The following is a 27,774-nucleotide window of genomic DNA, read 5'->3' as shown; positions in this document are numbered from 1 at the left end:
CTGTATGTCAGGGGAGGAGAAAAGCACAGCCTGTGTCCTGGGGAACCAGATGAAGAATGGTGCTTCACCCCCAAAGTTGATCGCTAGGCAGAGGTCATTGTTATCTCGACACACCGTCATTGGTCCTCTGCACCCGCTGGTGCTCCTGCACCTGGTCTTACCTGCCCTCACCAGTGTTTCTACCCACCACTGCCAGAGCAGCCTTTCTAGAATGCACACCTGATACTGCTACCCCACGTTCGAAGTCCTCTGCCCTCCTCCCCCAGCTGATTGAGACAAAGGTCCAGTGCCTACAGTGGTTTACAGGGTCCCACTTGGCCTGCACTCCTCTTCTCCCAGCTACCTCACTCTTGGATTCATCTCACCCCAGTCTTGACCCAGGAACTCCCTACTCCAGCCATCAAGGCTTTCTTTCTTTGATTTCTTCCAAGGGAAGCCCTACCTTACTCATACTTGGTTCTGCTTGGAGTGTTAGCCCCGTCTCCTTGCTCTGGGAAGTTCTGCTGACCATTGCCCCCCCCCCCACCTTTTACTCCTAAAAAGTAAAAAGCTGGTCGTTCTTCTCCCACTGCAGTCTTATCACAGCAGTTATCACTCTGGTGACTGGTTTCATCTGCCTGCGTCTTTGCCCCACCAGAACGTAAGCTCCGTGAGGTCAGGGACCATATCCATCTTGTTCCTTGTTAGATCTTCAGCACTCACAGAGCAAATATCCCATAAGCAAATGGTAAGCTTTATTTGCCTCAGCATTCTAAAGGTATTGGGTAAAGTGGGCCGGAAGTGGGAAATTAGCAACAAAGTGAAACCAGCATGGTTGGTCCTGAGAAGCCAAGGCTATACCTGGGACTCCTGTTTTTCCTGTGGCTTCTTGGAAGCCTCAGGGAACCATCTGCGTTCCGACAGCCCAAGCCCCCAGATCTGTGTGTGTCCACAAGGGACTAATTATACTTGACCTCAGCAGTGATTTGACCATGGAACACCTTGTACTGTCAACAGACACAGATGACCAAAATGTTCACGGTCTTTTTTAGGTGGATTTGCACAAGGTTAAAATGCCTTCTAGTACTTACACGACATACATGTTGTCTATTTTGAACAATGCAGAGATGGCATTTCCACATCAAGTCGTGGAAAAAGGCATTCACACTGTTTTGTTTTCGTTAAAGCATTGCACATATCCTGCCAAAAATATTAACTGCAGTGCTTTCAGTGTGTTCATCAATTTTGGCATTTATCCATATTTGGAGAAAAATTAAAGCTGGAGTTGAATTGAATCTTTGTCTTTTAGAGCGGCTATTTGTGACCAACTCTATTAGAATTATGTTTATTTTGAGGGTTTTAGGTGATTAGAAAGGTTTTTCAATCTAGTTTTTAATGGAGCTGTCTCCTTTTTTAAAAACTCTTGCGTGATATAAAGCAAGTTTGTTTTGTTTAAACTGGTACATATCAGGTGGTTATTTGTCAGTTAGTCTGAGAGCTAATACGAAACTGGTATTTGGATTTAATTCAGTTCCATTAGAACAGAGTTAAAATTCTGTGATACAGGGACTATTATCCTGGCAGTTGTAAGGGATTTTTGTGCGAGGAAGCAGGGCTGACAAAGAGGGCACTGTGCACACTCCGTCTGTAACTGAGCACTTTCACACTGCAATTTAGGAAGTGTGCAGTTCAGGAAATTGCTGGCTTTGGCTGGAGCATACTTTAACTGCAAGGAAAATTTTATTCGTCACTCAAGTAATTGGCAGTTTTAATACCTTGTTCATAATTACTTAATAAACAAACGAACATATAAACCAAAAATTGTATGGCCTGTTATCTAACCTGTAGCCTTATTTGACCAACGTGATAGACACCTGTAGGCCTCCCTCTCCTTCCCACAAAAAACCAGGTTGTTCCGTTTATTGCAAAAATCTATAGCTGAGCGTTTTCTTTGTGTTGTTAAACGTTAAGTGTAGCTGTACCAGCGTCAGACAGCCTGGGGGCCAAAACCAGATGCAGAGTTTGATGGGAGGTAGCGACCAGGGACAGGGAGGGGGGTGGAGACAGAGGGGCATTTCAGGGTTACTCTACTGTTTGTGGGAGGACATCCTGGTAATGCAAACATTTGGGTTATGTGTTTAAGAGAACATTTTTGTCCCCTAAAGTGTGGTTTTGTTTAACCCACACACCCTGACCCTAAGGCCCTGTGGCTTTTCTCTTGGACTAAATCCATCTCCGGGACCTAGAAATTGACTAATTGTCTCTGTTGCATTACCCTATACCTCACAACTAGATCAAGGAGTTTAAACACTGGCAAATCCAGATGTGGGAAATGGTCAAAATCAGAGGTCATGGCTGACTTGACTCTAAACAAAGTCTGTAAGACTTTATGGGAGTCTAAGGGGCTTGATATTTGTTACTTGTAAATAGGACTGTTAATCCTTTATTTTTTTTTAACCTTACTATTATCTCAGACAAATTCAGTTCTTAAGATACACATCACCTATGCCTGTTACCTTGTATAGGATTATTTCAAAACATAGATTCCCAGATGACTTGGATCAAGACATGAATCCCTGCAGTCCTTAAAAGTAACATATGGAGGGTTTTAACAGTATTTTGACAAGTTTTGTTAGTTTGTTTATTTTTATTTTTATTTATTTTTAAATTTTCTTACTGTTTATTCTTGAGAGAGAGAGAGAGACAGACAGAACATGAGTGGGGGAGGGGCAGAGAGAGAGGGAGACACAGAATCCCAAGCTGGCTCCAGGCTCCGAGCTGTCAGCACAGAGCCCAGTGCAGGCTCGAACTCACTAACTGTGAGATCATGACCTGAGCCGAAGTCGGACTCCCAGCCAACTGAGCCACCCAGGCGCCCCTAGTTTGTCGTTTAAATAGAAAGCATCCAACCTGTTTTCTCCCCTTATTGTCCTTTCTGGCAGGGAAATCAGCACCCGACATTAAGGCCTATTCAGAGTGTCGGTCTTCTAGAAGCTCTGGTGTATGGCAAATACGTGCAAACCCCTGGGTTATCTTCCTGGGGTACAAGCAAGACTGGGGAGACCCTGTTTCCAGGGCATCTTTATTGTTGGCATGGTGATGGCTCTGTGAGCCGGTGTTGATTCCCACATTAGTTTGAAACCAGAAGTTTAAAAACATGTCTGCAAGAGTGGGAAGTAGTGGCCCTTTCTGGATGTGCATCTCCATGTAAGAATTGAATTGCCAAAATAAATCTGACACTGTGTTTTATGAAATAAGCCTTGCTTTGGGACCAGTATGGCTTTGTTAGGTTAAAAGCTCTAGTTTCTTAATTTTGCAGTTATCTATAATATCTACACTAGAGAATTGCTATTAGGATTAAATGGCACGACATATGAAAAATGCTTAGCCTCGGCTTGACATGTGAGACGTTCTCAACATTATTAGATTTCATATACAATCCAAGACAGGGGTAGAGACCTATCCCTACTTTCGCTACAGTTTGGCAGAGAAGATCAGCAGTGTAAAAGTGCAATGTCAGAACACAGTGTAGGATCTTGTGAAAATACATATGAGGTGCTCCTAACTCAGGGACCTTCTGAGATGGTGAGAGCCCTGTGAGTTATAATAATGCAAAAGAGCTGAATAAACTGAAAGCACTATAGAAATACGTTATTGGTAGAAAGATACACATATGAGCTGTATTTCCTAAGTTTTCTCATTAAATGAGGCTTAACCATAGACTATGTATAAAAACGTCAGCATGTGACATTCACAGAGTTCTGCCCAGAGCCTTCAGATTGTTTCCCTGTTCCTTGGATTGTAAAGAGACTTTTTTTTACAGGTGGACTCTGTTTTCATCCTGTTTCTGAGTTCTGCCCAGAGCCTTCAGATTGTTTCACTGTTCCTTGGATTGTAAAGAGACTTTTTTTGCAGGTGGACTCTGTTTTCATCCTGGCCTTCCTAGCTTCCTACCTTGACATGTTGTTTTCCCCCGCCAAATGATGGTTTAAGAAGTCCACACTTCCTGATCTAATATGACAAATAAGATGGCTCGCACATCAGTTTGATTCCTGTTCTCTAGCAAGATTGTCATTTAATGCTGACTTTCCCTTTGAAAGCTGTTGTGTTAATGACCTTTTAAGAGATTGACTTGGCCTCTTTTTTTGTTTCGTTTTTCATTTGTGATCTATGTAGGGTGCACCAGTGGAACTTTCAGTGATGAAATATTCTGTATGTGCACTGACCCATTTGACAGCCACCAAGCACATGTCGAGGACCTGAAATGTGGCTACTGTGACTAAGGAACTGAGTTTTAACATTTAAATTTAATTTAAAGTGCTACATATGGCTACCTACCATATTGGTCATCATGGTCAGGTGTTTAAGGCTGTTAATGTCAAACTTTATTAATCTAGTTCTCTAGGAATTCTTTAGACTGGTGTGCTTTTTATGTAATACTTCTATAATATTCAAAGCCCTGGAGCACATCCACTGCTTTTGAAGACTGTATAGCAATACATTGAAACTTGCTGTCTCTTAAAGAAAAGAGAGCTCTCTAGCGTGGCTTTAAAAAATAACCCCAACCTGATGATTATTTTAAGGTTATTGGTACCTATAGTGTGGGTACTCTCCAGGAGAAGAATTAGAAATAGATTAGGAATCAAGAAAAAGAATAGGGAACTAACACACCAGTACCTAGAATGCCAACTCAGTGCTAGTCATTTTACATAACATATAATAAAATGATAAGAAGGACTGGTAATAAAATAACATAAAGAAAAATCAGTTTAAGTGCATAGCACCTAGGTAACCACAACTGGTAAACACATTCAGATTTACATAGGAATGTTTTTCATACCTTCTAATATTATGATTTACTGTTTAAGGCAAAATTGAAGTGACTTAAGAGTTGCTGTTTAACTTTTAAAAGTACAGTTTAGAGCAATCAATTTTCCATAATTCTGAAGAACAAATTAGGAATGGCCTTTCAGATTGTTGTACTATTAACCTTGTCATCTGTGTTATCCTTAAATTCCAGAGCTGGAAACAGGATTGTTGAAGTATTACCTGAACATCTGAAACAGTTTCAATCCCTCGAAACTTTGGACCTGAGCAGCAATAATATTTCAGAGCTTAAAATTCCCCTTCCACCCCTACAACTCAAATATCTGTAAGTCAGTTCTTTAACAAAAATATTCACCTATGATGAAAATATCATTGTAATAATAACAAAAAATCAACTTTAGGATATAATAAAATCTGCCTTTTTTTTAAATTGCTGGTGTATCAGCCATTTAACTTTTATTGATGTGTAATTTGCTGTAAGCCCAAATAACCACAATCTTTATTTTGTTGTTGTACTTTTGGATTACAAAAAATTTAGACATCCGGGGCACCTGGGTGGCTCAGTCGGTTGGGTGTCTGACTTCAGCTCAGGTCATGCTCTCACAGCTCGTGAGTTCGAGCCCCGCGGCAGGGTCTGTGCTGACAGCTCGGAGCCTGGAGTCTACTTTGGATTCTGTCTCCCGCTCTCTCTGCCCCTCCCCCACTCGTGTGCCCCCATGCTCGCTCGCTCTCATAGAAATAAACATTAAAAAAAAATGTAAACAAAAAAAATTAGACCTCCTTTGAGTGTTAGAAAAAATAGGTGGAGTTAAAAGTGCTCCTTTGAAAAAATTAAACCACTGCTTGTTTCATTAGTAAGTGAATTTTATAAAAATTGGATAAGCATCCCTAACAAACTTGTATAACCTTCAGATACTCCAGTCACTCTTTCCTGAGCAGTACGTGTGAACCCTAGTTTAGCGTTGGTCCACAAGGACCTGAATACTTAATTTTTAAAGTGTCCATTGTTACAGATGATAGTTAGGTTCTCTGGACATTATAACACAAAGAATGTTTGTGCTTTAACTTTCCAAAGAACCGGAAAGAGCAGCTCATCTTCAAACTTTTAACAGGTACATCAACAGCAACCGGGTCACTTCGATGGAACCTGGGTATTTTGACAGCTTGGCCAACACACTCCTGGTGTTGAAGCTGAACAGGAACCGAATCCCGGCTATCCCCCCCAAGATGTTTAAACTGTCCCAACTACAACACCTGTAAGTAAAATGTTCTCTTAGATATTGTTTCCTCAGCTCCTCCTAACCCTTGGCATCTGTTGCCGAAAATCCACAACATGGCCAAAGGAGTTTAGAAGCAAGGATGTGGCTGTCTTTCCATCGAGAGGTGGAGTGGTAGAATTTCTGAATTGGAAAGAGCTTTCACAGTCACCTAGTGCAGACTCCTGCCTGACAGGGCAGGTTAGATTGTTACTGAAGGAATGCACAGTGTAATCATTGAACAATCTCCACACAAAGGCGTCATTGTGGCACAGAAGACATCGTGGGTGACTCTCAACAGCTGTGGTTTATGAGAATAATACCGACAACTCCAGGAGGCTCTGATAGCTTAAGTGGCTGCAGAGAATTGTCTCGTTAATAGCAGTGGAATGATCTGTGAACAGGCTCCTGCAACACAGTGGTTTTCAACCTTGGCTGCACATTATAGACACTGGGGAGCTTTTAAAAATCCCAATGTCCAGGCCACACCCTAGACCAATTATATTAGAACCTCTGGGGGTAAGATCCAGGCTTCGGTAATTTTTAAAACTCTCCAGGTGATTCCAGTGTGCAACCAAGGTTGAAAAGGACTGCCTTAAAGAGAAAGCATTAAACATAAAAAGAATCGTCAAAGAGAGTAACCAACCAACTTTTGTAAGCAAGCTAAGCTTGACGGCCCTGCCCCCGAAATAGACCTCATGCTTTAACATTATATTCGGTATTCTCACTCTGGATAATTTAGAGACAAATATACTGAGTAGATGACCATTTAGAAATTAAAGTGTAGTCTAGTTTCAGTATTTCATTCTAAAAATACATCACACGTTTCAGAAGGAAATGCCCTCACTGCTAATAAATCAAACTTCTTCTCACTAAAAATGTTTAGTAATTTAAAACATTCCATGTAATTTAACACCGGCTGGTTTAACTATATTATAGTAATGTTGCATTTTATTACTAACTCCAGAATTTGTCATATAAGCTAACCGTTTAACTGTTATACCCAATGCAGTGAACTGAACCGAAACAAGATTAGAAATGTAGATGGGCTCACATTCCAAGGGCTTGGTGCTCTGAAGTCTCTGAAAATGCAAAGAAATGGAGTAACAAAACTTATGGATGGAGCTTTTTGGGGGCTGAGCAACATGGAAATCTTGTAAGTATGGCTTATCCTACAGTTCCTGCTTAGGTAGTACGACCATGGACCATGCAGTGAACATGCATTAGCTTTATTTGAAATCCTATGTTACAGTCTCCTCATTTAATACCCAGTTTTGTTTCAGGTAATGTGACTGAAATTTAGAAGCACATGGTACTTTTGGCTGATGCCTTTATATCACAAAAGCTAAACATCTTGTAACAATAGGAATATTGTAATAGGTTGTAATCATATGTCTCCTTTGAAAAGACTAGATAATGAACTTTTGATCCTGCTTTTGATTCTTATTGTAAATGTAGGCAGCTGGACCATAACAACCTAACAGAGATTACCAAAGGCTGGCTTTACGGCTTGCTGATGCTGCAGGAACTTCATCTCAGCCAAAATGCCATCAACAGGATCAGCCCTGATGCCTGGGAGTTCTGCCAGAAACTCAGTGAGCTGTGAGTTGCCTTCTATTCTCCCCAGGTTTGAGAGCAGGGATCATGCCAGAGCATGAGCTTCTTACCATTGATCTGTGAAATTTTCATAACAAAGTTTCCAAGGTGACAGCTTTTTTCACATGCAACCTAGTCATATTTTTGTTGTGATAAGTTGAAGCCAACTCTGCTATTTGACTTCTGGGGCACATGGGCTAAATCAGTGACGGTTATTTTCAAATAAAGAGAATTTTTTTAATTACTAGGATTAGAAACAATGTTTACCTGAGTATTATTAAGAAGGCAGAGTGTCAAAATAAGAATTATTGTGGTTACATATATCACCTGTTGTTTAGAAAACAAATCGTTGTGTTGAATTGGAAAATAAAAGCTGTTGTTTGTTTTTTGTTTTTACAGGGACCTAACTTTCAATCACTTATCGAGGTTGGATGATTCAAGCTTCCTGGGCCTAAGCTTACTAAATACACTGCACATTGGGAATAACAAAGTCAGCTACATTGCTGATTGTGCCTTCCGGGGGCTTTCCAGTTTAAAGACTTTGTAAGTTACACATTTTGCTCTCCGTACATGAACCTAATTGGTTCCTAAATGTGCCCACTTTTCTCCAAGCAGATTTCCTTTGTTGTGAAGGAAATATCTACAGCCTCAGAAGTAGTGTCTTAATCTTTCCCAGATCAGTTTGATTAAAATAGGTCCATTTCATCCATATGTGTTTCTTAGAGGGATTAAAAAGGACAATGATCAGATTGGTTTGGTGATTACACTTAGCCTTCTCAAGATCTCCAGGAAGTTGGTAACTGCTCAAAGGGGAAACGATTGTAAATCCACTGATTTTTCTTTATAAAAATGCAGATTAGAAATTACCCAGAGCGAAAAGATCCACAAAGGACAGCAAAGGAAGATGCCTGTTTATCATACAAGTTATATCCAGATTTAATCCATCTCCTAAGAGAAAATTTTGGATTAATTGACCTTTGAAATATCTCTGAAATGTTCATTTTAATGTTATGCAGTGGGTTTTTGGTTTTTGCACTGTCAGAAATTTTTGCTCCATTCACTATTTGAAGCATGACATAATTGAAAAACATGCTGTGTGCTTTGGCCAACTCCTGCTAATGTGGTTGGAGCTGTGGTTTTAAAGTTTAATGTATTTTTCAGACTGTTCAGGTCTTTCAGAATTGAGTCATCTTGATAGAGAAATTAATAGGACAGGTTCAACTGTCTTGATTTTGGGGCAGCAAAACTTAAAATGTTGTTGAGGGAGGAGGGCAGGGAGAGAGAAATTTTTGTATTGTTTTGAAAGGGGTAGAGATGATGTGAGGGATCATGAAGAATTTGTTACAAATTATATGCCACCTGGGCGGTGATCTTAGCTTTTTGAGCATATCTCTAAGGGGAGTGTTTGTATCTTGTGTTAAATATCTGGTACCAGTTTCAGTAATGTTTCTTTCAATAATTAGGGATCTGAAGAACAATGAAATTTCCTGGACTATTGAAGACATGAACGGTGCTTTCTCTGGGCTTGACAAACTGAGGCGGCTGTGAGTGGGATTTGCTTCATGTTTGTCTCACTCTCTCTGACTTACACGTTCACATTTGGAAGAGTTTAGAACTAGAGGCTTTATATCTGGTTGTTTCCCTTGGACATTTTCCCAAATGAGTATTGTTACACAAGATGGGTATTAATTAGCTTTTCTTCCTTGGGATGGTGGTTTTGTTCAACACTTTGGTGAGTTGTAACTTATTTTAATATCTAGATAAGAGTGTTAAATTGTTTTGAGTGCTTAGGCTCTTGGGATTATCATTGTATAAAAATTAATATGCTTACTAAGTCCGCCATTTTGAACCTTTCAGAGTTGTATTCTGCTCACAGGAGTTTTTAAGTGGAGTGACCCAGTGTCCACTGATAGTACTGCAGTAGGTTCCAAGCAGTAGAGGAGGAAAACCTGCTTCTATTTAGCCTTAAAGTGGCCTTGTAGATGGCCAGATTCTGGGTTTTAAGTTTTCGGGTTGAGTTTCATATAGCCCTAAGCTTCTGTGGATGATGAAAGTGTCCATGGGGAGGAAGGGTAAAGAGAAGATCTCCACTATATCTTCTTTACTGATTATAGTTTTTGAGACCATTTACTTGGAAGAAAGTTTCTACCTCTTCCTAAAAAGACTTTCAAAATCACTGCTTTAATTTAACTGCCAGAGTAACTTACTAAATACCTACTTTTGCTGAGTTCTCTGCTGAATGCTTTGAGACCGTGCTGAACTGTATTACTGAAATAGATGGCATGATAACATTTTTACAGGATACATTATTTAATTGAAGAAAATCGAATTATTCCCAAATGATTTTAAAAGCAATTCTTTTCATGAGAATTCCATCCCCAAATGGCTTTAACTGTTCCAATGTAATTTTTTTTTTTCCCAGAATACTCCAGGGGAACCGGATTCGATCTATTACCAAAAAAGCCTTTACTGGTTTGGACGCATTAGAACATCTGTGAGTGACTGGAATTTAGTTACCCTAAAGGAATCTGAGATGGTTATCTACTTATGTGTCATGAAAGATAAAGTAGAATGTAATTTTGTTGGCATCCTTTCTGTACCATAAAGTACACATCTGCTTATCCTGTACCTATTTGTCTACCTATCTATATCTTCATGGCAGTATATAGGTATATATTTTCCTTTGCATTTGAGGACATTGCTGCACGTTATTGGGTTTTCTTTTAGTTATTTTTCTCAAGCGGTGACATATTTAGTTTTCAAAAACCTACCATTTATTGTATATCCATGTCAGGCATTATGCCAGGTATTTATATACAGTCTCATTTAATCCTCATGAGAAAACTATTCAGGGGCACCTGGGTGGCCCAGTTGGTTGAGTGTCTGACTCTTGATTTTGGCTCAGGTGATCCCTGGGTCATGGGATCGAGCCCCACATGGGGCTCAGGGTTGAGCGTGGAGCCTGCTTTAACATTCTGTCTCTGCCTCTGCCCCTGTCCCTTGCTTGCACTCCGTCTCTAAAAAAGGAAAAACTATTCAATAGCTATTACTACCTTTATTTTGAAGTGAAGAAATGGAAGTCCAGAGTGTCCATTGGTTCCATCGAACAGTTAAGATGGTGACTTGAATTTTAAAGATACAAAGACCACTCCCCGCGGTTGTCAGGCATGACATTAGGAGACTAGTAGCACTACTGGGAGGCTTTTAGTAGTTTGTTGTTGTGGTTAATTGTAAAGCAGACAGTCCATTTTCCACCTTTGTTCTTTCTCTTTTTCCATTTTGCTACCAGTCCATCGGCGAGCAATTGACAGAAGTAGGACTCAAACCGGGGCTGCCTCTGCCATAGGCGTCCCTGTGCCGAGCAGCTCTCACCTCCACGAGCTCTGCACCACCCCCTCTTAGCAACTCCTGGCACACAGTTTTGAAATTACATTCAGGGACTCAGATATTTCCAGCCACTAGGAAGGCAAGCTAGCCAACCTTGGTAGGAGTCGAAACCTGCATGAGCTTGAACTGACCAGCTTCTTACAACTGGATCTGTGTTTTATACTTGTCCAGCAAAAGTACAAAGTGATACTAAATGTCTCCACTCTGTTAGGGAATGTTTGTAGCCAAAAGTTTTAATAACTATTAACTTCGACAAAAGATGTTCTGATTTACAATACACATTTGGTTGTACCTGTGTTTGCACTGCGTATCAAGAGGGAAGATTTCACCATTATCCACGACCACCTTGTTGTCTTCTGACTCACTTGTTAGTTTGAGGGAGGTTTGGATGACTAGCCACACCGACAGAAACAGTTCGGGCTGGAGGAGGGTGATTCTGCATTGCAGAATTTGGAAGGGCGGGCCAGTGTTGCTGGACTTCTTGAAACAAATTGCTTTCAGAGGGAAACTAGCCAAAAGGGTTTGTCATCTGACCCATTCCATTTCTGGGAAAGTGGAATTAGTGGATCAGTGGAGTATTGACCTCGGCTTTAGCTTTCTAAACCTTCTTGACTCTCCCAGCCTCTTTCTCTGCCCATGTTTGGTACCTTCACTCTGTCCTCTCTTGCCCCTCATCTCATTCAAAATCCTTTTTGTACACTCTGACCTGTAAAGAAAACCAGAGTAGTAATCATTGTGGAGAGTGCTTTAATTCAAACTGCTTGTAGGTACTAGTTACAAATAAAGTCAGCCTAGAATATTCTCTGGTTTTACTAATGCGCTTCCCAGAGTGTGTTACGGCAAGTACATCTCGTCTAAACACCGTACTGTCTTTAGCAGTGACATACATGTGTGTTGCAGAATGGGCTGCTAAGAGCATAGGTTATGAAATTGAAACTAATGGAGTTTGCATCTTAGCTGTGCCTGTCATGCTGAACAAGGTAGTAAAACCATCTTCTTTTGGGTTGCTGTGAGGAGTAAATGTTAAGTCATTTAACCCAGTGCATGTCATAGAAAGGATTTGATGCATGATGGGTTTTTTAAAAAGGATAACTATGAAGAATTTTAGTTGTGTATTTAAAAGTTACTCTCAGTAACTTCTGAAGTTCTAACTTCTCAAGTTACTAACTTGAATAATGAGAAACAATAAAGTATCACAGCAGAACAAGCCATATAACTATTTAAAAAAATACAGCAGAACAGCTTAGGCCCTTAGGAGTCAAATAACCTGTACATAATGATATAAAGCAAATCTCTTTTACTATAACAGAACCTACCTCTGATACAAATAGATATTCTTGTTCTTTGATCTAAGTTTCTTGTGTTCTTCTGGAGTTGCATGGTTTATATATTTTAGCGCATGGAGTAGTTCGGTGAATGGGGTGAGGAGTGTGGGCCCAGCCTTTCCCTGGGGCATGCAGTGACCATAATTCTCTCTAATGTATTTTGTTTTCAGAGATTTGAGTGACAACGCAATCATGTCGTTACAAGGCAATGCATTTTCACAGATGAAGAAACTTCAGCAATTGTAAGCTTTTCTTTTTCCTTACAAGGGTTTCAAATAAAACATGGTGGGGGGAGCTCTTATGAGGTAGGTCATCCTAGATCACGTGTCTATGAAAAGTGTCTAGCATGTCCTTAGCATTACTTAATTTTTATACCAGAAAGCAAAGGGAATTGGTTATTCCTTTGGTCGAAAAGAGGAGTATCTTTTTGTTTCTGTTAGGAATTTGCAATTTACATTTTTGGGACCTAATGCAGGGCAATGAATATCCCAGTAACAGGTCTTCAGTAGTGAGAGATTTTTGATATATCATCAGTCCCTCTCCCTCAGCAGGTCGGTAAGAACAAACAACATGGTGCTAATACATTTCTTACATTTTAAGGTGGACTAGAGAATATTTATTTCATAGGGTGTGTGTATTTGGTTTCCACGTTCATTGCTTTGTTAATATTTACTTGAGTTAGTTTACTTGTAGAATCTGCATTTCATATAAAACAAATTGAACATAATTACTCTCCTCAGGCATTTAAATACATCAAGCCTTTTGTGCGATTGCCAGCTAAAATGGCTCCCACAGTGGGTGGCAGAAAACAACTTTCAGAGCTTTGTAAATGCCAGTTGTGCCCATCCTCAGCTGCTAAAAGGAAGAAGTATTTTCGCTGTTAGCCCGGATGGCTTTGTGTGTGGTGAGTGTACCTGTTGCCTCTGCATTCCTTCTTTTTCCCTCCAGCTAATGGTTTTGAATAAGCTTATGTTCCCTGTCTCTTTTTTTTAATGTTTATTTATTTTGAGAAAGAGTGCAAGTGGGGGAGGGGCAGAGAGAAAGAGGGAGACACTGAATCTGAAGCAGGCTCCAGGCTCTGAGCTGTCAGCACAGAGCCCGACGCGGGGCTCAAACTCATGAACTGTGAGATCATGACCTGAGCTGAAGTCAGATGCTTAACAGACTGGGCCATCCCTAATGGCGCCCCCTGAGCTCCTGGTCTCTTAATGAAGCTTCCGTGTCTGCTGAGGTAGATGTAAATGGATCTATCGTGATGATTTTAATGTTACAGATGAGAGTTTTCCAAAATGTCATTGTTTTGACATCAGGGTGGTTTGATGGAAAGAGTAGGACATTGGATCTTGGGAGAATTGAAGGACAGGGGCAGCCCTCCTGCTTCCCTAAATCTCAATCTCTGTGTCCGTGAAATGGGAACTCTGTGGACTTCCCTTCCCAACCGTGGGGTTGTTGAGAGGCTGAACTAACCCCTGTGTAAATGCTGTGTATTAAGAGTAGAAAGAGAAAAATTATCTGCTTATGATTGATGGGCCGTTAACAATTTTGCTCCTGGTGGGTAAAGCACTATAAGGAGCAGAAAGTTTGAATTTATTATAAATAAATGTAAGGTCCATTGTCATAGCATCTAAGAATCTCAGTGTCAGAAATCTCACACTTCACATTGCTAGTCAGCAGATCGGATCAAAACCCAGGTTCTCATCTCCCTGGTGCAGGCTTCTGTCTACCACACCACATTGCTGTTTACTATTCACCACCATGGAGACCTTTGTAAAAATAAATGTGCACATAGAACACGAAATCGACTTGTGCTTAAATTTTAGCATGTGTGTTAAGATATTACAGAACCTAATTTTACATTGGCCTTTAAAAATTTATCTGAAACTGCTTTGCCTGCGATTGTTTAGTCAAGTACAAGAAAAATATATTTTTTTAGGTTGCAGCATTAAACAGTGCCAACGGTTTCTGGAAATAAAATGTCTGATGTAGCTTTTGGATCTAAATAAGCTTTTGGCACTCATCTAGAAGGGCCTGAGCCATGCCTTTCCCATGGTGCTTATTTCACAGTTCTCTAGTCTCAAGATAGGAACGCGATTACTTTGAGACGTACATATGGTGTCCTTAGATTTTTCTGTCACTCCTTCCATTGTGGATCTAAACATTGATATACCAGATGAGAATTTTAGAATAATTCCACGGAAGAAGAAACCATCCTGATTACAGCATGGTATTGGAAGTGTGCAGCATTGGAGTTATCAGAACATTCCCATGCCCCATTCACACATGTGTAGACACAGAGGTATACATAATCATTCTCTCTCTCTCTCTCTCTCTCTCTCTCTCTCTCTCTCTCTCTCACACACACACACACACACACACACACACACACTCACGAGTTGTTTTTCTAGAGCACCCAAATAATACATTTCAGTATTTCTAAGCTGTTTTCCTTCTGGGTTTAGACCATCTCCAAGAAACTGCAGTTCAAGAAGGTAACTTTTCCAAAAAGTAACAGAACTAAAAATAGCTGTTTGGAATGAAAGAGTTGCTCAGCTCTAATTATAATGTAGCTCCAACAGTGTAGCACAGCAGCCTGATTGATTGTCCACCCGAAACCCCAGGCTGAAGCCAGGGTCTCACAGGAAGTTTGAAAGATGCTTTTTCTTTCACTGCAGGATTATCTTTTTCTGCTGTATCTAAAAATTACTGCTTTTTAATATGGGTTCTGTCTTTGGTAAATGAGGTGTTAATTGCTGTCTTTAGTGATAGTGATTTCTTAATTTCCCTGCTGCTTACTCATGGGTAACATGGAAAAAAATCGCACTTCCCCAAAACAAGTAGCATTTAAGTATGATCTCTGAGCCTGGAAGTTCCATAACTGATTTCTTCTTGTATCTGTATGAAAAAAGCATAAGGGGCCTAGGATAACCTATCTTCCAAAATAGCAGTCTCCTCTCAGTTAGTGACTGATAAATAAGTTTCAGTCTCTCTTTGAAGTGAACAAATTAGTTGATAAACACTCTCCCAGGCCATCATTTCAACACTAAGACTGTTAGTCCATCTGTGAAACATACACAAAGGGTAAAACCTAAGCCCTCATTTGTTTTGGGTTTCTTGGTATTAAAAAGTGAGTACCTTTTGGACTCTCGAGCCTTAAAATTGTTTTGTTTTCTCCCCTCCATTTTGAACAGATGATTTTCCTAAACCCCAGATCACGGTTCAGCCAGAAACACAGTCGGCAATAAAAGGTTCCAATTTGAGTTTTATCTGCTCGGCTGCCAGCAGCAGTGATTCCCCGATGACTTTTGCTTGGAAAAAAGACAATGAACTACTGCATGATGCTGAAATGGAAAATTACGCACACCTGCGGGCCCAAGGCGGCGAGGTGATGGAGTACACCACCATTCTCCGGCTGCGCAGCGTGGAATTCACCAGTGAGGGGAGATATCAGTGTGTCATCTCCAATCACTTTGGCTCATCCTACTCTGTCAAAGCCAAGCTCACAGTAAATAGTATGTGGTCTGACTTTTCCTTTTGCATTTAAAGACGCCTTTTAGATTTGGTTTTCTCTTAATCCTGACCCTGTCTTCTGCTCAGAGTTTCCCACCTAACCCTTCCCTTCTCTGCCTCTCTGCAAAATTAAGAGTCTTGGCATCTATGCAAGCAGTTATTGTGTTGAGGACCCCATCGTTGTGGGTAACACAGGACTGAATCAGACACTCTTTGCTCTCCTGGGAGTTCACAATGTATTAGTCTTTTTTTTTTTTAATTTTTTGCAATGTTTATTTATTTTTGAAAGAGAGAGAGACACAGAGTGCGAGTGGGGGAGGGGCAGGGAGAGAGGGAGACACAGAATCTGAAGCAGGCTCCAGGCTCTGAGCTGTCAGCACAGAGCCCAATACAGGGCCTGAACTCACAAACCATGACATCATGGCCTGAGCCAAAGTTCGATGCTTAACTGAGCCACCCAGGCACCCCATTTTTTTTCATTTTTAATTTTTGGAGAGTGTGCGTGCAAGCAGAGGAGGGGCAGAGGGAGAGAGAGAATCCCAAGCAGGCTCCATGCCAACCCTGATGTGGATCTCAATCCTACGACCCTGGGATCATGGCCTGAGGCAAAATCAAGAGTCAGACACTCAACCACCTAAGCCACTCAGACACCCCAACGATGTATTAGTCTGATGTGGGGAGGCCATGATGTATGCTGTTAGAGCACACCGCCTTTAATTCTGAGGTCTGGGTTGGAATCCTGCAACTCGTGCTTATAGCTGTGTAACCCTTAGCAAGTTACTTAACCTTTCTGTGCCTCCATTTCCACATCTTCCCCCCCCGTCCCACATCTTTCAATTAGGAATAATGGTACCTACCTTACAGAGAGGTGTGATCTTCATTAAATAAAATAATTGGTACAGAAAACTTAGCAGAATACCTAGCATATGGTGAGTGCTCACTAAAGGCAGTAAGTATTAGCTAGTGTTAGTAAAAATATGTAATTACTTTGTGTGGCTGGTATACATTTTTATGACTGGAGTCTTACCACTTTAATCATTTGTACTTTCCGTGGTAGGAGATTTTCTTGTATGATACATTAATGTATCCATTCTACAAATGATTGCTGAGGCCTGACACATACAACAATTTTGAGTTTAAAATTGTAGGACAAAACACATATCCAAAGTCATAGAATGTTGGAGCCAGGAGAGAGTGGTCAGCGTACAAAGAGATTAATTGATTTGCCCAAGATCTCACAGATGATTACTGAGGGAACTGAGAAGTATCTTGAAAATAGCAGAAAGACCTTCACTCTGAACATCAGGTGGCCTGTGTTGTTTCAGCCTGACTTCATCATTTCTGTGTCTGTGTAACCTTGAGGGCACCTCTTCATCTCAGCTTTACATTCCTTATCTTGCAATCAGAAATAACACCAGCCTTAACTATGTCAGGGGCATTGGTAGGTATGTACTTAAAAAAAAAAAACCAGAATGGAAATGAACCCCTAAAACTCCATAGCACTGATGCCCATATTCTTTATCTGATTTCAGTGCTTCCTTCCTTCACCAAGACCCCCATGGACCTTACCATCCGAGCCGGGGCAATGGCACGTCTGGAGTGTGCCGCCCTGGGGCATCCAGCCCCACAGATAGCCTGGCAGAAGGACGGGGGCACAGACTTCCCTGCTGCGAGGGAGAGACGCATGCATGTTATGCCTGAGGACGATGTGTTCTTTATTGTGGATGTGAAGATAGAGGACATCGGGGTTTATAGCTGCACAGCTCAGAACAGTGCAGGAAGCATTTCTGCAAATGCGACTCTGACTGTCCTAGGTAAGTGGCTGTTGTCAGGTTCCGTGATGTAAGTTAATCTTAAAGATAACTAGCTCCCCCAGAGGCCCTAAGTGTCCCAAGTTGTGAGGGTGAGAGGTAATCCATAAGACACTGCCTTCCCTTGGAGAGGGCAGATGGCTTCTTGGGAGCTCGACGTGGGGAGTGCGTTACATCTTCTAGCCTGAGGCCAGTGAGATGAATCTGCTTCTTCTGTTCCGAGGGCAGGAGAAAAGTAAATGCTTTGAAGCTTCCCCTTTTTGGAGTCACCTTTTCCTCTGCCCTCCTCTTCCCATTGCCCAGTCTCTACCAATAATCCTAACACTATAAAAAATATTTAAGGAAAAAAAAACATGTGAGCAGATTGGGAAGGACCTGTTCTCTTTCCGTGGCCTGCCCTGCCATTCTGGAAATCAGGAGTTTGTCTTTTACCTTTTGCCTAAACGGGAGCTTTTTAAGCATTTGAATATGTTAATCATCTGTGTATCTTTGAAAGAGTTGAGCAAAGTAACCTATGAATACCAGAAAATAAAAATACTTTCATAATTTAAATATAGGTTTGGACATGTAGCACTAGAAAGTTTCCCTTTAAAACATTTAAACATTCTGAAATCTTTCCTCCATCAACACATCCCCCTGCTTAAAATTATTTTTATATATATGTTCTGTTTCTAAGAAATGTCTAAAATGTTTCGCATTGCCCCTCTTCCACAATTCCCAATCTTGCCAAGAGTGAGAGAGGCTGAGATTTGAAAAATAGTAAATATTATCCTTAACAGGTGTCACAATAAATGACAGCCAAATAATGAAATGAAATCCCAAATGTTGTATACACATTTAGGCTCTTAAAGAAGTGTACACATTAAGATGTGGAAGAATACATTGTTAGGTGCCAATTTTAGTAAATTGAACTAGTGGGTCTTATGATATGCAAAACCTAATTTCATTTAGATTAAAAGCATAACTTGTCATTTCAGAGACACCATCCTTTCTGCGGCCCCTGTTGGACCGAACTGTAACCAAGGGAGAAACGGCCGTCCTGCAGTGCATTGCTGGAGGTAGCCCTCCTCCCAGACTGAACTGGACCAAGGATGACAGCCCCTTGGTGGTCACCGAAAGGCACTTTTTTGCAGCAGGCAATCAGCTGCTGATCATTGTGGACTCTGATGTCAGCGATGCTGGGAAGTACACGTGTGAAATGTCTAATACCCTTGGCACTGAGAGAGGCAACGTGCGCCTCAGTGTGATCCCCACTCCCACCTGCGACTCCCCTCAGATGACCGCTTCGTCGTTAGACGACGACGGATGGGCCACCGTGGGCGTCGTGATCATAGCAGTGGTTTGCTGTGTGGTGGGCACGTCGCTCGTGTGGGTGGTCATCATATACCACACAAGGCGGAGGAACGAAGATTGCAGCATTACCAACACAGGTGTGTAAACAGAAGCTTGGCACAGCAGGCCGTCGTCATGTGTGTTTGTGGTCCCGTGGTAATTTTCGTCTAGAATGTGTGTCTCACATCCTGAGGCCATGGCAGAGGGGTGACTCACTTGTTGCAAGCTGCAGAAATATGGTTAGCTAAAAATAACACCTCAGCCCCAAAGAAAGCTGATGTTTAAAGATTAATCCTTTTTGTTAAAACCTCATCAGAATATCCTGTTGGCTGTGAGATACAGCCCAAATCACAGAGTAAAACAGACTCACTCTTTCACACGGTGGTGATGGAGAACAGGAGCAGCCCTTCAGCTGTGAGCTTTACACGCTGACGTAGTTCTTTGTCTTGTCATGTGCGTGCAGCCATCTGGGGAGGATCCTGTTATTAGTGGGAGGGGGCTGTCACTTGACTAATATGTGCAGACTCCTCTGCTGGTAAATATTAAGTTGGAAAAATGGCAGAAATCAAGCTTAATTCAAGAGCTTAGATACATCCCATGAAAATTCCTAAGCCTTTATTTTTTGAAATTTGGGAGGGGTATTCTGGAGAAGATCAGTAGAAAATGGGCTTGTGCTCGCCGAGCAGCAGACAGAAAGCCCTAATCTTCCTTACCTAAATACTATACAATCAAGATGGGTTTTCAGGAGTAGGTTTACTTGATTTGTACAGAAACCCAAACAGTATTTACTGTTCATCAAGGAAGGCTGTGGGGTATGTACGGTCATCCTGGGTTAACAGAGTGCTGTTGTTGGATTGTAGATGAGACCAACTTGCCAGCAGATATCCCTAGTTATTTGTCATCTCAGGGAACCTTAGCCGACAGGCAGGATGGGTACATCTCCTCAGAAAGTGGAAGCCACCACCAGTTCGTCACTTCTTCAGGAGGCGGATTTTTCTTACCGCAACACGACAGTAACGGTAAGTGTTTAAAATGAACACGGGCTGTAGTTGTTTTGAAATAATTTGATGGAAGGCTGAAGTACAGTTCAAGAAATCGATACACTCATATATTCAGGAACTGGCCTAGCATCACTAGCAAAGCTTGAAATTAAATACTTTTATGCTGTTCTCTTAAATACTGGAAAAATCTTTGTTTCTGATAATAATAGAAGACCAATAGAAGAACTAAAGTTTAATTTCCCCATGCAACGCAGTATTTTCTTTACACCATAAATGCTCTTTGGCCCTGAACGTTCTCCTTTTTTAAATGACGTTAACTGGTTTCATGTATGGTCTTAAAAGTCAAATGAGAGGAATCAAATTCTGACTTTTTAAGAACTGTATGGTTTTGGGGCACCTGGGTGGCTCAGTCGGCTTCCAACTTCGGCTTCCAACTTCAGCTCAGGTCATGATCTCACAGTTCCTGGGTTTGAGCCCTGCATTGGGTTCTGTGGTGACAGCTCAGAGCTTGGAACCTGCTTTGGATTCTGTGTCTCCTCTCTCTCTGCCCCTTCCCCACTCACATTCTGTCTTTCTTTCAAAAATAAGCATTAAAAAAAGAACTGTGTGGTTTTAAGAATAACCACGGAGGCAGCATAAGACAAGCACGCAGGCTCGGTTCAAGACCCACTTCTGACACTTACTCCCTGTGTATCTTGGGCATTTCTATAGTACTTATTAGGTTGTTGTGAAATTAAAATGATACTGGAAAACTGCATAGTGCTCGGCACATACCAAAGCGCTCAAAAAGTGAAAGCTATTGACATTCTTTTCAAACATTTTACCATCTTGTCCCACAAGCATTTATGGAATATCTCCTCTGTGGTGGACTCTGTAGTCAAGAGGGAAGATACTTGTTTTCAGTCTCATAGTATAGTCAGTGATGAGACAAAAATTTCAACAAATAATCACAAAGTGCTTGGCAAGGCAGCGTTGTAGAGATAGAAGATTTGCACACCCAAGTGGGTGTTCTGGTTGGGCTCATTTGGGTGCAAAGGGCAGAAGCCCCAGCTTGTTCAAATGTAGCAGGGTTTACCAGAGACATTTATGAAAGTTTAAAGCAACAGAACTGGAACGCAATAATGCTGTCACGTGGGTGCTGGGGCTGGAGATTGGTGCTGTCAGCAGCTCCAGAGGCCACCAGCATCACTGATCACATTCTGCACAGTCTCTTCTCTCGAAGACTGCCCGGTTCCTACTTCTCAGGCATGTGGCCTATCATGGCATCTCTCACCTGCACTGCATCTCTTGTCCTCCCCCTACTGTGGCCACTGCTAACTGGCATATCATTTCTGGGTTTTTTGGCTCAGATACTCACAGTAGGGATTTTTTTTTTTTTTTTTTTTTGGCCGAGCTCATCTTTGAGCTGGGCATTCAGAGATCATTTGCTGAAGGCCCCTTCCTCATCCTGCTCACCTGTGACATTATGGAGGAAGGGGGCAGTGCTGATGCCATCATGTGTTTCAGACCATGGCTACTTTAGGTGCTGTACGCAGACACAGATCAGTTTCTCTCGTAAGCCGGGCGGGGAGGCTCACTGAGGTGAACACGTCCGTATGATGGTTAATCAAGTGCTCTTTCTGTAAGATGGCACGGATTTAGTTAGTTACTAATCCATAGGCCTCAGTAAATTTCCTGCTATAAATTTCTGCAATTTATTTCTTTTATATGTCATTCTATCCAAAATTTTTATCTCTAAATAATGGAAAATACCAAAAGTGGAGACAGTGTTGAAGGATACTTGAATCAAATTCATTTGGTGACCGACATGTCTGTTTTAAAGGAACGTGCAATATCGACAATAGCAGTGAAGCCGATGTGGAAGTTTCCACGGATCCATTCCTTTGTCCCTTTTTGGGATCCTCAGGCCCTGTGTATTTGAAGGGGAATGTATGTGGCTCCGATCCTTTTGAAGCCTATCATACAGGTATGTGGTTTTCTTATCTGAGTTCTGTTTCCTGGAGAGATTTTCAGAAGCACTAACTCTGGCTCTTTCTGATAATGTCCCCAAATTCGAAAGGCTGTGGCCCTGACCTGAGAACAGCTTTAATGGACCACTGTGAGCCCAGTCACATAAAGAAAAAGGAGTGCTACCCATGTCCTTATCCTTCAGAAGAATCCTGTGAACAGAATGGCAGTGATGTAGGATGGCCTTCACATGTGAGGAAATTAATCAACTCCACTTACTCTCAGAATGAAGGACCCGGAATGAAAAGTTTGTGTCTAAACAAGTCCTCTTTAGATTTCAGTCTAAGTCCAGAGCCAGCATCAGTTGCTTCAAGTAATTCTTTCATGGGTGAGTTTATTAACTTAGTAGACCCCTCAACTCAGGACTCACATTCCATGTTGTATGTGGGAGAGCAGTGAGCGCCTCAGATGCCAAACTTGTGAAGAGTGTTTTGTCGTTGTTGTTGTTGTTGAAATGGTGTTGTCATGACATCCTGTGAGTTAGTACACGTGTTTCTAAAGGCGGAGTCAGCCACGGGGGATTTTCCTTGATTATATATGTAATCCGTAAGTAAGCCCTAGGAGCTTTCTGGTTAACACTGTGTGTGGCATCATCTAGAACACAAGAATTTGGGGAGTGACTTAGGAGCTCCATTTGTCAGCCATGTGGAAAAAGTGGTTTTGGGCTACGGCAGCTTTTGGGGTGGAGTTGTGCGCGCTGCATGATTGTGGTTTGGGCTGTCTGGTGGCACTCACACTTGGACCACGGTCGGAGGGTGGACAGCGTCCCGCCTGGCAACATCTGCCCGTCTGCCAAGCCGGACTGCTTTGGCGGAGGAGCCCGTCAGAGCCTTAAAGCCCAAGTTGGTGGTGGTAGACACTGGCTAGTGCCAAGACTCATTTGTGAGTTTTTTGGTCTAGTGCTTCAGACAGGCAACGGATAGAACTGAGGCCATCTTTTCACTGAGTGAGGATATGGGAAAATGAACCACAAATTATCTTGTTTTTAAAAAATGGAATTTTAAAACCGTTTACCAGCTTTTAAGAAATTTTGTTTTGTCACAGTGTAACTACTTATATTCCTTCTTTTAACAATGAAAATATCTTTTATATGACTGTGACAAGAATTTGAGTCAAATAATATTTTGTTAGTGAAGAAGAAAGGGCAAGGCATAAGGATGATTTTGAGAGAAAGTTTCTGTATCTAGGCACAATTTACTTGTAACCAACAATCCAAATCTCCTTCATGGAAAATTGTGGACCCTTCAGTAACAAAGCTAGGATTTGGAAGAACTTATATTGGGGAACTTCATTGCACAGTGATTAATATTACTGTAGGTTATGAAATGCAACGATTGGACATATGTGTTCATTCCTCAGCTCTGTTCCATAAGTTCTCTCTCCATAACACAGATGCACATATACCTGAAACCATAAGTGACTTGTACAAAACACTTATTTGTGCTCACTGGGTAAGATGCTCCTTCATTTAAAATGTGTTTTGATATCCATACTAGCCAAAGGACCCATATGTTAAGGGGTCTTTTTTGTTTTGTTTGTTTGTTTTTTGTTTTCTTTCAGGAACATTTGGAAAGCCTCTGAAGAGAGCTCACCTGGATGCTTTTTCAAGCTTTGGACAGCCATCAGATTGTCAGCCAAGAGCGTTTCACCTAAAAGCTCATTCTTCCCCAGACTTGGACTCTGAGTCAGAGGAATATGGGAAAGAAAGGACAGATTTTCAGCAAGAAAATCACACGTGTACCTATCAACAGACCTTAGAAAACCATAGGACTCCAAATTTTCAGTCTTATGACTTGGACACCTAGACTGAGTAGGAGCAAAGAAGAGCTCTAACATACTACCTCAAGCAGACTTTTATTTAAAAGAGAGAGAATCCTATGTTTTTAAATGGAGTTATGAATTTTAAAAGGATAAAATGTCTTATTTATACAGATGGACCAAAATTACAAAAAGTTATAAAAAATTTTATACTGGGAGTAACTTTCATATAAGGATACCTTTTTAAACTATTTTAACTTTGTTTTATGTGAAAAAAAAATCTTAATGTAAATTAATGGTATGAATCCATGACTATTTTATGTATTTTTATAATGCCAGATTTCTTTTTATTGAAAATGAGTACTAAAACATTTTAATTAATACCTGTCTTGTACCTTTTTTGAATAGAGGTCACTTCATTTTATTTTGCACATTGCATTTAATAAAATGTGTCATTTTGATCCCAAGCCCCATCTATACAATTACAGTTTTTGTTGTTCTCAACACATTTTAGGCTTAATAATTTCATATTATCATGTCCAAATTGAAGGAAATTCTACTTAGCACATTAAAATATGAGCCAAAACTGACCATTCTGCCTATCACACAGAATTGAGGTAATGCAAACTCAAATCAGATTAGTGTATATAAAAGCACATTGTAAACGAAAAAGAGCTACAAAGATTTGAGGTGTATTAATTTATTTCTAACTTTACAAACAAAGATTACAAACAACGAAAAAGAGCTACAAAGATTTGAGGTGTATTAATTTATTTCTAACTTTAAACAAAGATTTGTTGGTATAGTCTGGTATAATGTAGTGCAACCACCATTGCTTAAATCACTGCCCAAGCCATGTTTCTTTAATTATAATAATGCCTTATGTGGCCTGATGCCTTGTGCTTTTCCAAATAGTTTCACATTTACCATCCCTTTAATTATAACAAGAGCATGGTTTACTGCACATTTCTGTAGTTAAAGTGGCTATAACAGAGGTGATTTTCATTTACTGTTCCAGGTTATAGTGGGATGCTGATAGAAATCTTGGCTATTTTTTACTGATTTTGTGTTGGATGAGCAGTTCTTATAAAAAAGGTACTTTTAAGCTATTCTAAAGAATTAAAATATTTTCCTAATTTGGTTATCCTGCTTTTGGTAAAAACTGAGTATCAAATCTGTTACTTAAACTATTTAAAATATTTGTTTTAAATAGTATTTAAGTGAAAATGTCATTACATGGTGCGTATATACACACAAAACATGAATATAGTCATCTTTAAAATTAAGTGACATTATTTCAATTACTTGAAATAAACTTAAGTCTACTAATTCAGGTGATGAAATTGGATTTTTTAAAGACAATTCTTGTTTACGTCTATAGTTTAAAGACCAATCCTCTTGCCCAAGAATAGTTAAATATATATGGGAAGAGTTAATGCATAGCACATTAAGCTTTAAAATCCAACCTGATGAAGGTGTGAATTTATGCCATTTTCAGTCCTTTGAACTAAAGTGAAAGCAGTTGTTAGAAAAGCAGATTCTTCTCGGAGGATATGTTGGGGGGTGACGTTTTCCTGCTTAGGGAGTGTCCAGTTTTGTCGTCTGTGAGCCAGAAACGACCCCAGACTGTAGTAAGATTTTCTTCCTTTAATGTAGACACCAGAGTCTAGGACAGGAAGTTGATCCTTCCTTGGACCACCAGTGACTACGTGCAGAGAAGTGATTTTGTATGCTTTGGCTTTATCATATTGCCAGACTTTCAAAATCTTATTAACTTGTCTTCATTATTGCCAGATGTGTTGCAAGCATTGATGGGGGCCTATTCAATGATTAAGAACTTCTTTTAAAGGATTTCATTTTTCCAGACTTAGCCACAAAAGTTTAAATCATTAGCACTTGAAATTCAAAAATTATATTCATTCTACTTTAATATGATTTTTCCCTTTTACTCTGTGTGTATATATGGATTACAGATAATTTTAGCTGTGTGGAAAAACAGGAGCTCAATTTCTCTTTGACATTTGCAGGAAAAGAACATATATAATCACAAAATGAATCTAGTAAGTATTAATATATCCTAGAATAATACAGACTTCAGAAAAAGATAAATACCAAATCATTTAGTTTATGAAAAATAATGCCTAAAATTTTTCAATGTAATCTTTCTGTGCTTTCTGATAAAGACTAATTCACATACAACATATCTTAATAGATGTTCACGCCACTTGCATAGTGTTTTCTTCATTACCAGTGCTAATGATAACATCGTTACTGTGTGTAATCTCAACCTGTTTTTTAAGATATTCGGAGATAAAGGTTATATAATTGTGGCAGGCAACATTAAAAAAATTTTTTTAATGTTTATTTTTGTGAGAGACCGAGTACGAGCAGGGGAGGAGCAGAGAGAGAGGGAGACACAGAATCCGAAGCAGGCTCCAGGCCCTGAGCTGTCAGCACAGAGCCTGACTCGGGGCTCAAACCCAGGAACCGTGAGATCATGACCTGAGCCAAAGTCGGGACACTTACCCGACAGCCACCCAGGTGCCCCAGCAATATTTTGTAATGTCTAGTCTGTGGAACGTTTACAACTCACTTTCACAGTCCTCTTAACAGAAGCCAGAAATTACTTCTCAGAATAAAGCCAATGGTACTATTTTTAAAAACTTGATGTCAAAAAGGAAAGTGAATTGCTATTTGTACACACCTGAAGGGTGTTAGTCCTTTTGATTTAATGTGATAGGAAGTAATTTATAACCAACATTACAATAGATGTGCTACAGGGGTATTTTTCAAGAAGGAGAACCAAATGTCACCACAGAGAGCCTGCTGTGTGCCTCCCACTCTCGGAATCTGCAGTGGTTGGACTTGTGTAATAGGATAATTTAGAACTCACTATTTTTTAAGACGGCATTCCATGAACACATTGAATAGCTCAGCGTCCTGCCAAAAAAACTATTAGAGTCTTCAAAGAGGGGTACGGTTTCTTCATGAATTGAATTATTTCAATATTTGAGAAATATCCAGTTACCAGAACTTACCTTTTTCCATGAGGCACTTTTTAAACTAATGTATAAAAAGTCTTTTAACAGAGAAATATTGATCCCAATATTTGGGACCATTTGGTTTGCTTTGGTTTTGGTTTTGGTTTTTTTTTTTTTTTTTTTTTGAGAAATCTGATAATTGGTGTCTTTTAATAAAGATGTTTGATTTAACTTGAGATGTATTACTGAGATTAAAAAAACATGAAAATCTATATTATAGATTGAAATGTATAGTTTCCCCAAATCTCTCTATTGTAAAAATTTCAAGATAATTTATCATTTCTACCGGTTTCGGTGTCTAGGGTCCGAATTCTGTATCCTCCCGTATGATGATTGATATCCATGAGCATAAGAAATTATAATCAGTATTTGCATGTAGCCTTTTATTAGAATTACATGTTTTAGTTAAAGAATTTTTAAGAATACATCTTAATAAGGCAAAGCAATCCACAATTGTTACAATTTCACTCTTGGATTTCTATAATTTTCATGTATCTCTGTTGGGTTTTATGGTTGGTTTTGGCTTTTAACAAGTAAACTTTTTTTTTAATCCTGTTTAAACATAACACCTAATGCCTTCATGAGATTATTGTCATTGTTTTGGTAGTTACTGTGATATTTCTGCATATGGTTTTGTTTTGATCTATCTACAGCTCAGAGTGGAAATTCGATAACACACTCTCAGCTGTCAGACATTTCTTATATACTTAGTTGTATGTATATTTTGAATCAGTGATAGAGAAATGAGTAAAATCCTTGTCCTAATTAATCAGAGGGACAGGAAGCAGGTTCATAAATACTTGTAATACCTTGCATTAAATGCTATAGCTTTGGCCCCGGTAGCTATTTTTGAACTAACTTTGTAATTTTAATGGAACTATCTACAAGTGTTAAATGCACTTCACTCAGCGTGTCCTAGAACAAGTTGATTATCCAGGTTTCCCACC

The 27,774-nt window shown here is 40.1% G+C and overlaps 1 protein-coding gene across 3 annotated transcripts in view; it reads left to right on the top strand.

Moving 5' to 3' along the window:
- The window catches only part of LRIG3 (leucine rich repeats and immunoglobulin like domains 3), a 52,747-nt gene extending 25,354 nt beyond the window's left edge, over positions 1-27,393 (top strand). For 2 of the 3 annotated variants that reach the window (XM_043564693.1, XM_043564695.1), the window contains 16 exons: positions 5,000-5,131; positions 5,919-6,062; positions 7,075-7,218; positions 7,521-7,664; positions 8,058-8,201; positions 9,122-9,202; positions 10,081-10,152; positions 12,541-12,612; positions 13,111-13,274; positions 15,559-15,879; positions 17,410-17,691; positions 18,666-19,118; positions 19,881-20,039; positions 21,844-21,987; positions 22,081-22,356; positions 23,589-27,393. In XM_043564693.1, the coding sequence (XP_043420628.1) occupies positions 5,000-5,131; positions 5,919-6,062; positions 7,075-7,218; positions 7,521-7,664; positions 8,058-8,201; positions 9,122-9,202; positions 10,081-10,152; positions 12,541-12,612; positions 13,111-13,274; positions 15,559-15,879; positions 17,410-17,691; positions 18,666-19,118; positions 19,881-20,039; positions 21,844-21,987; positions 22,081-22,356; positions 23,589-23,833 (2,977 nt within the window). In that variant the 3' untranslated portion in view covers positions 23,834-27,393. The remainder of the gene's footprint in view (positions 1-4,999; positions 5,132-5,918; positions 6,063-7,074; positions 7,219-7,520; positions 7,665-8,057; positions 8,202-9,121; positions 9,203-10,080; positions 10,153-12,540; positions 12,613-13,110; positions 13,275-15,558; positions 15,880-17,409; positions 17,692-18,665; positions 19,119-19,880; positions 20,040-21,843; positions 21,988-22,080; positions 22,357-23,588) is intronic. The other variant, XM_043564694.1, reaches the window with a different exon arrangement.
- Positions 27,394-27,774: the final 381 nt, after the last annotated feature.

The sequence above is a fragment of the Prionailurus bengalensis genome, chromosome B4, assembly GCF_016509475.1.
Source record: "Prionailurus bengalensis isolate Pbe53 chromosome B4, Fcat_Pben_1.1_paternal_pri, whole genome shotgun sequence".
Lineage (NCBI taxonomy): Eukaryota > Metazoa > Chordata > Mammalia > Carnivora > Felidae > Prionailurus > Prionailurus bengalensis.
The sequence above is the reverse complement of the archived record's forward strand: the minus strand, read 5'-3'. Positions and strand labels throughout refer to the sequence as shown.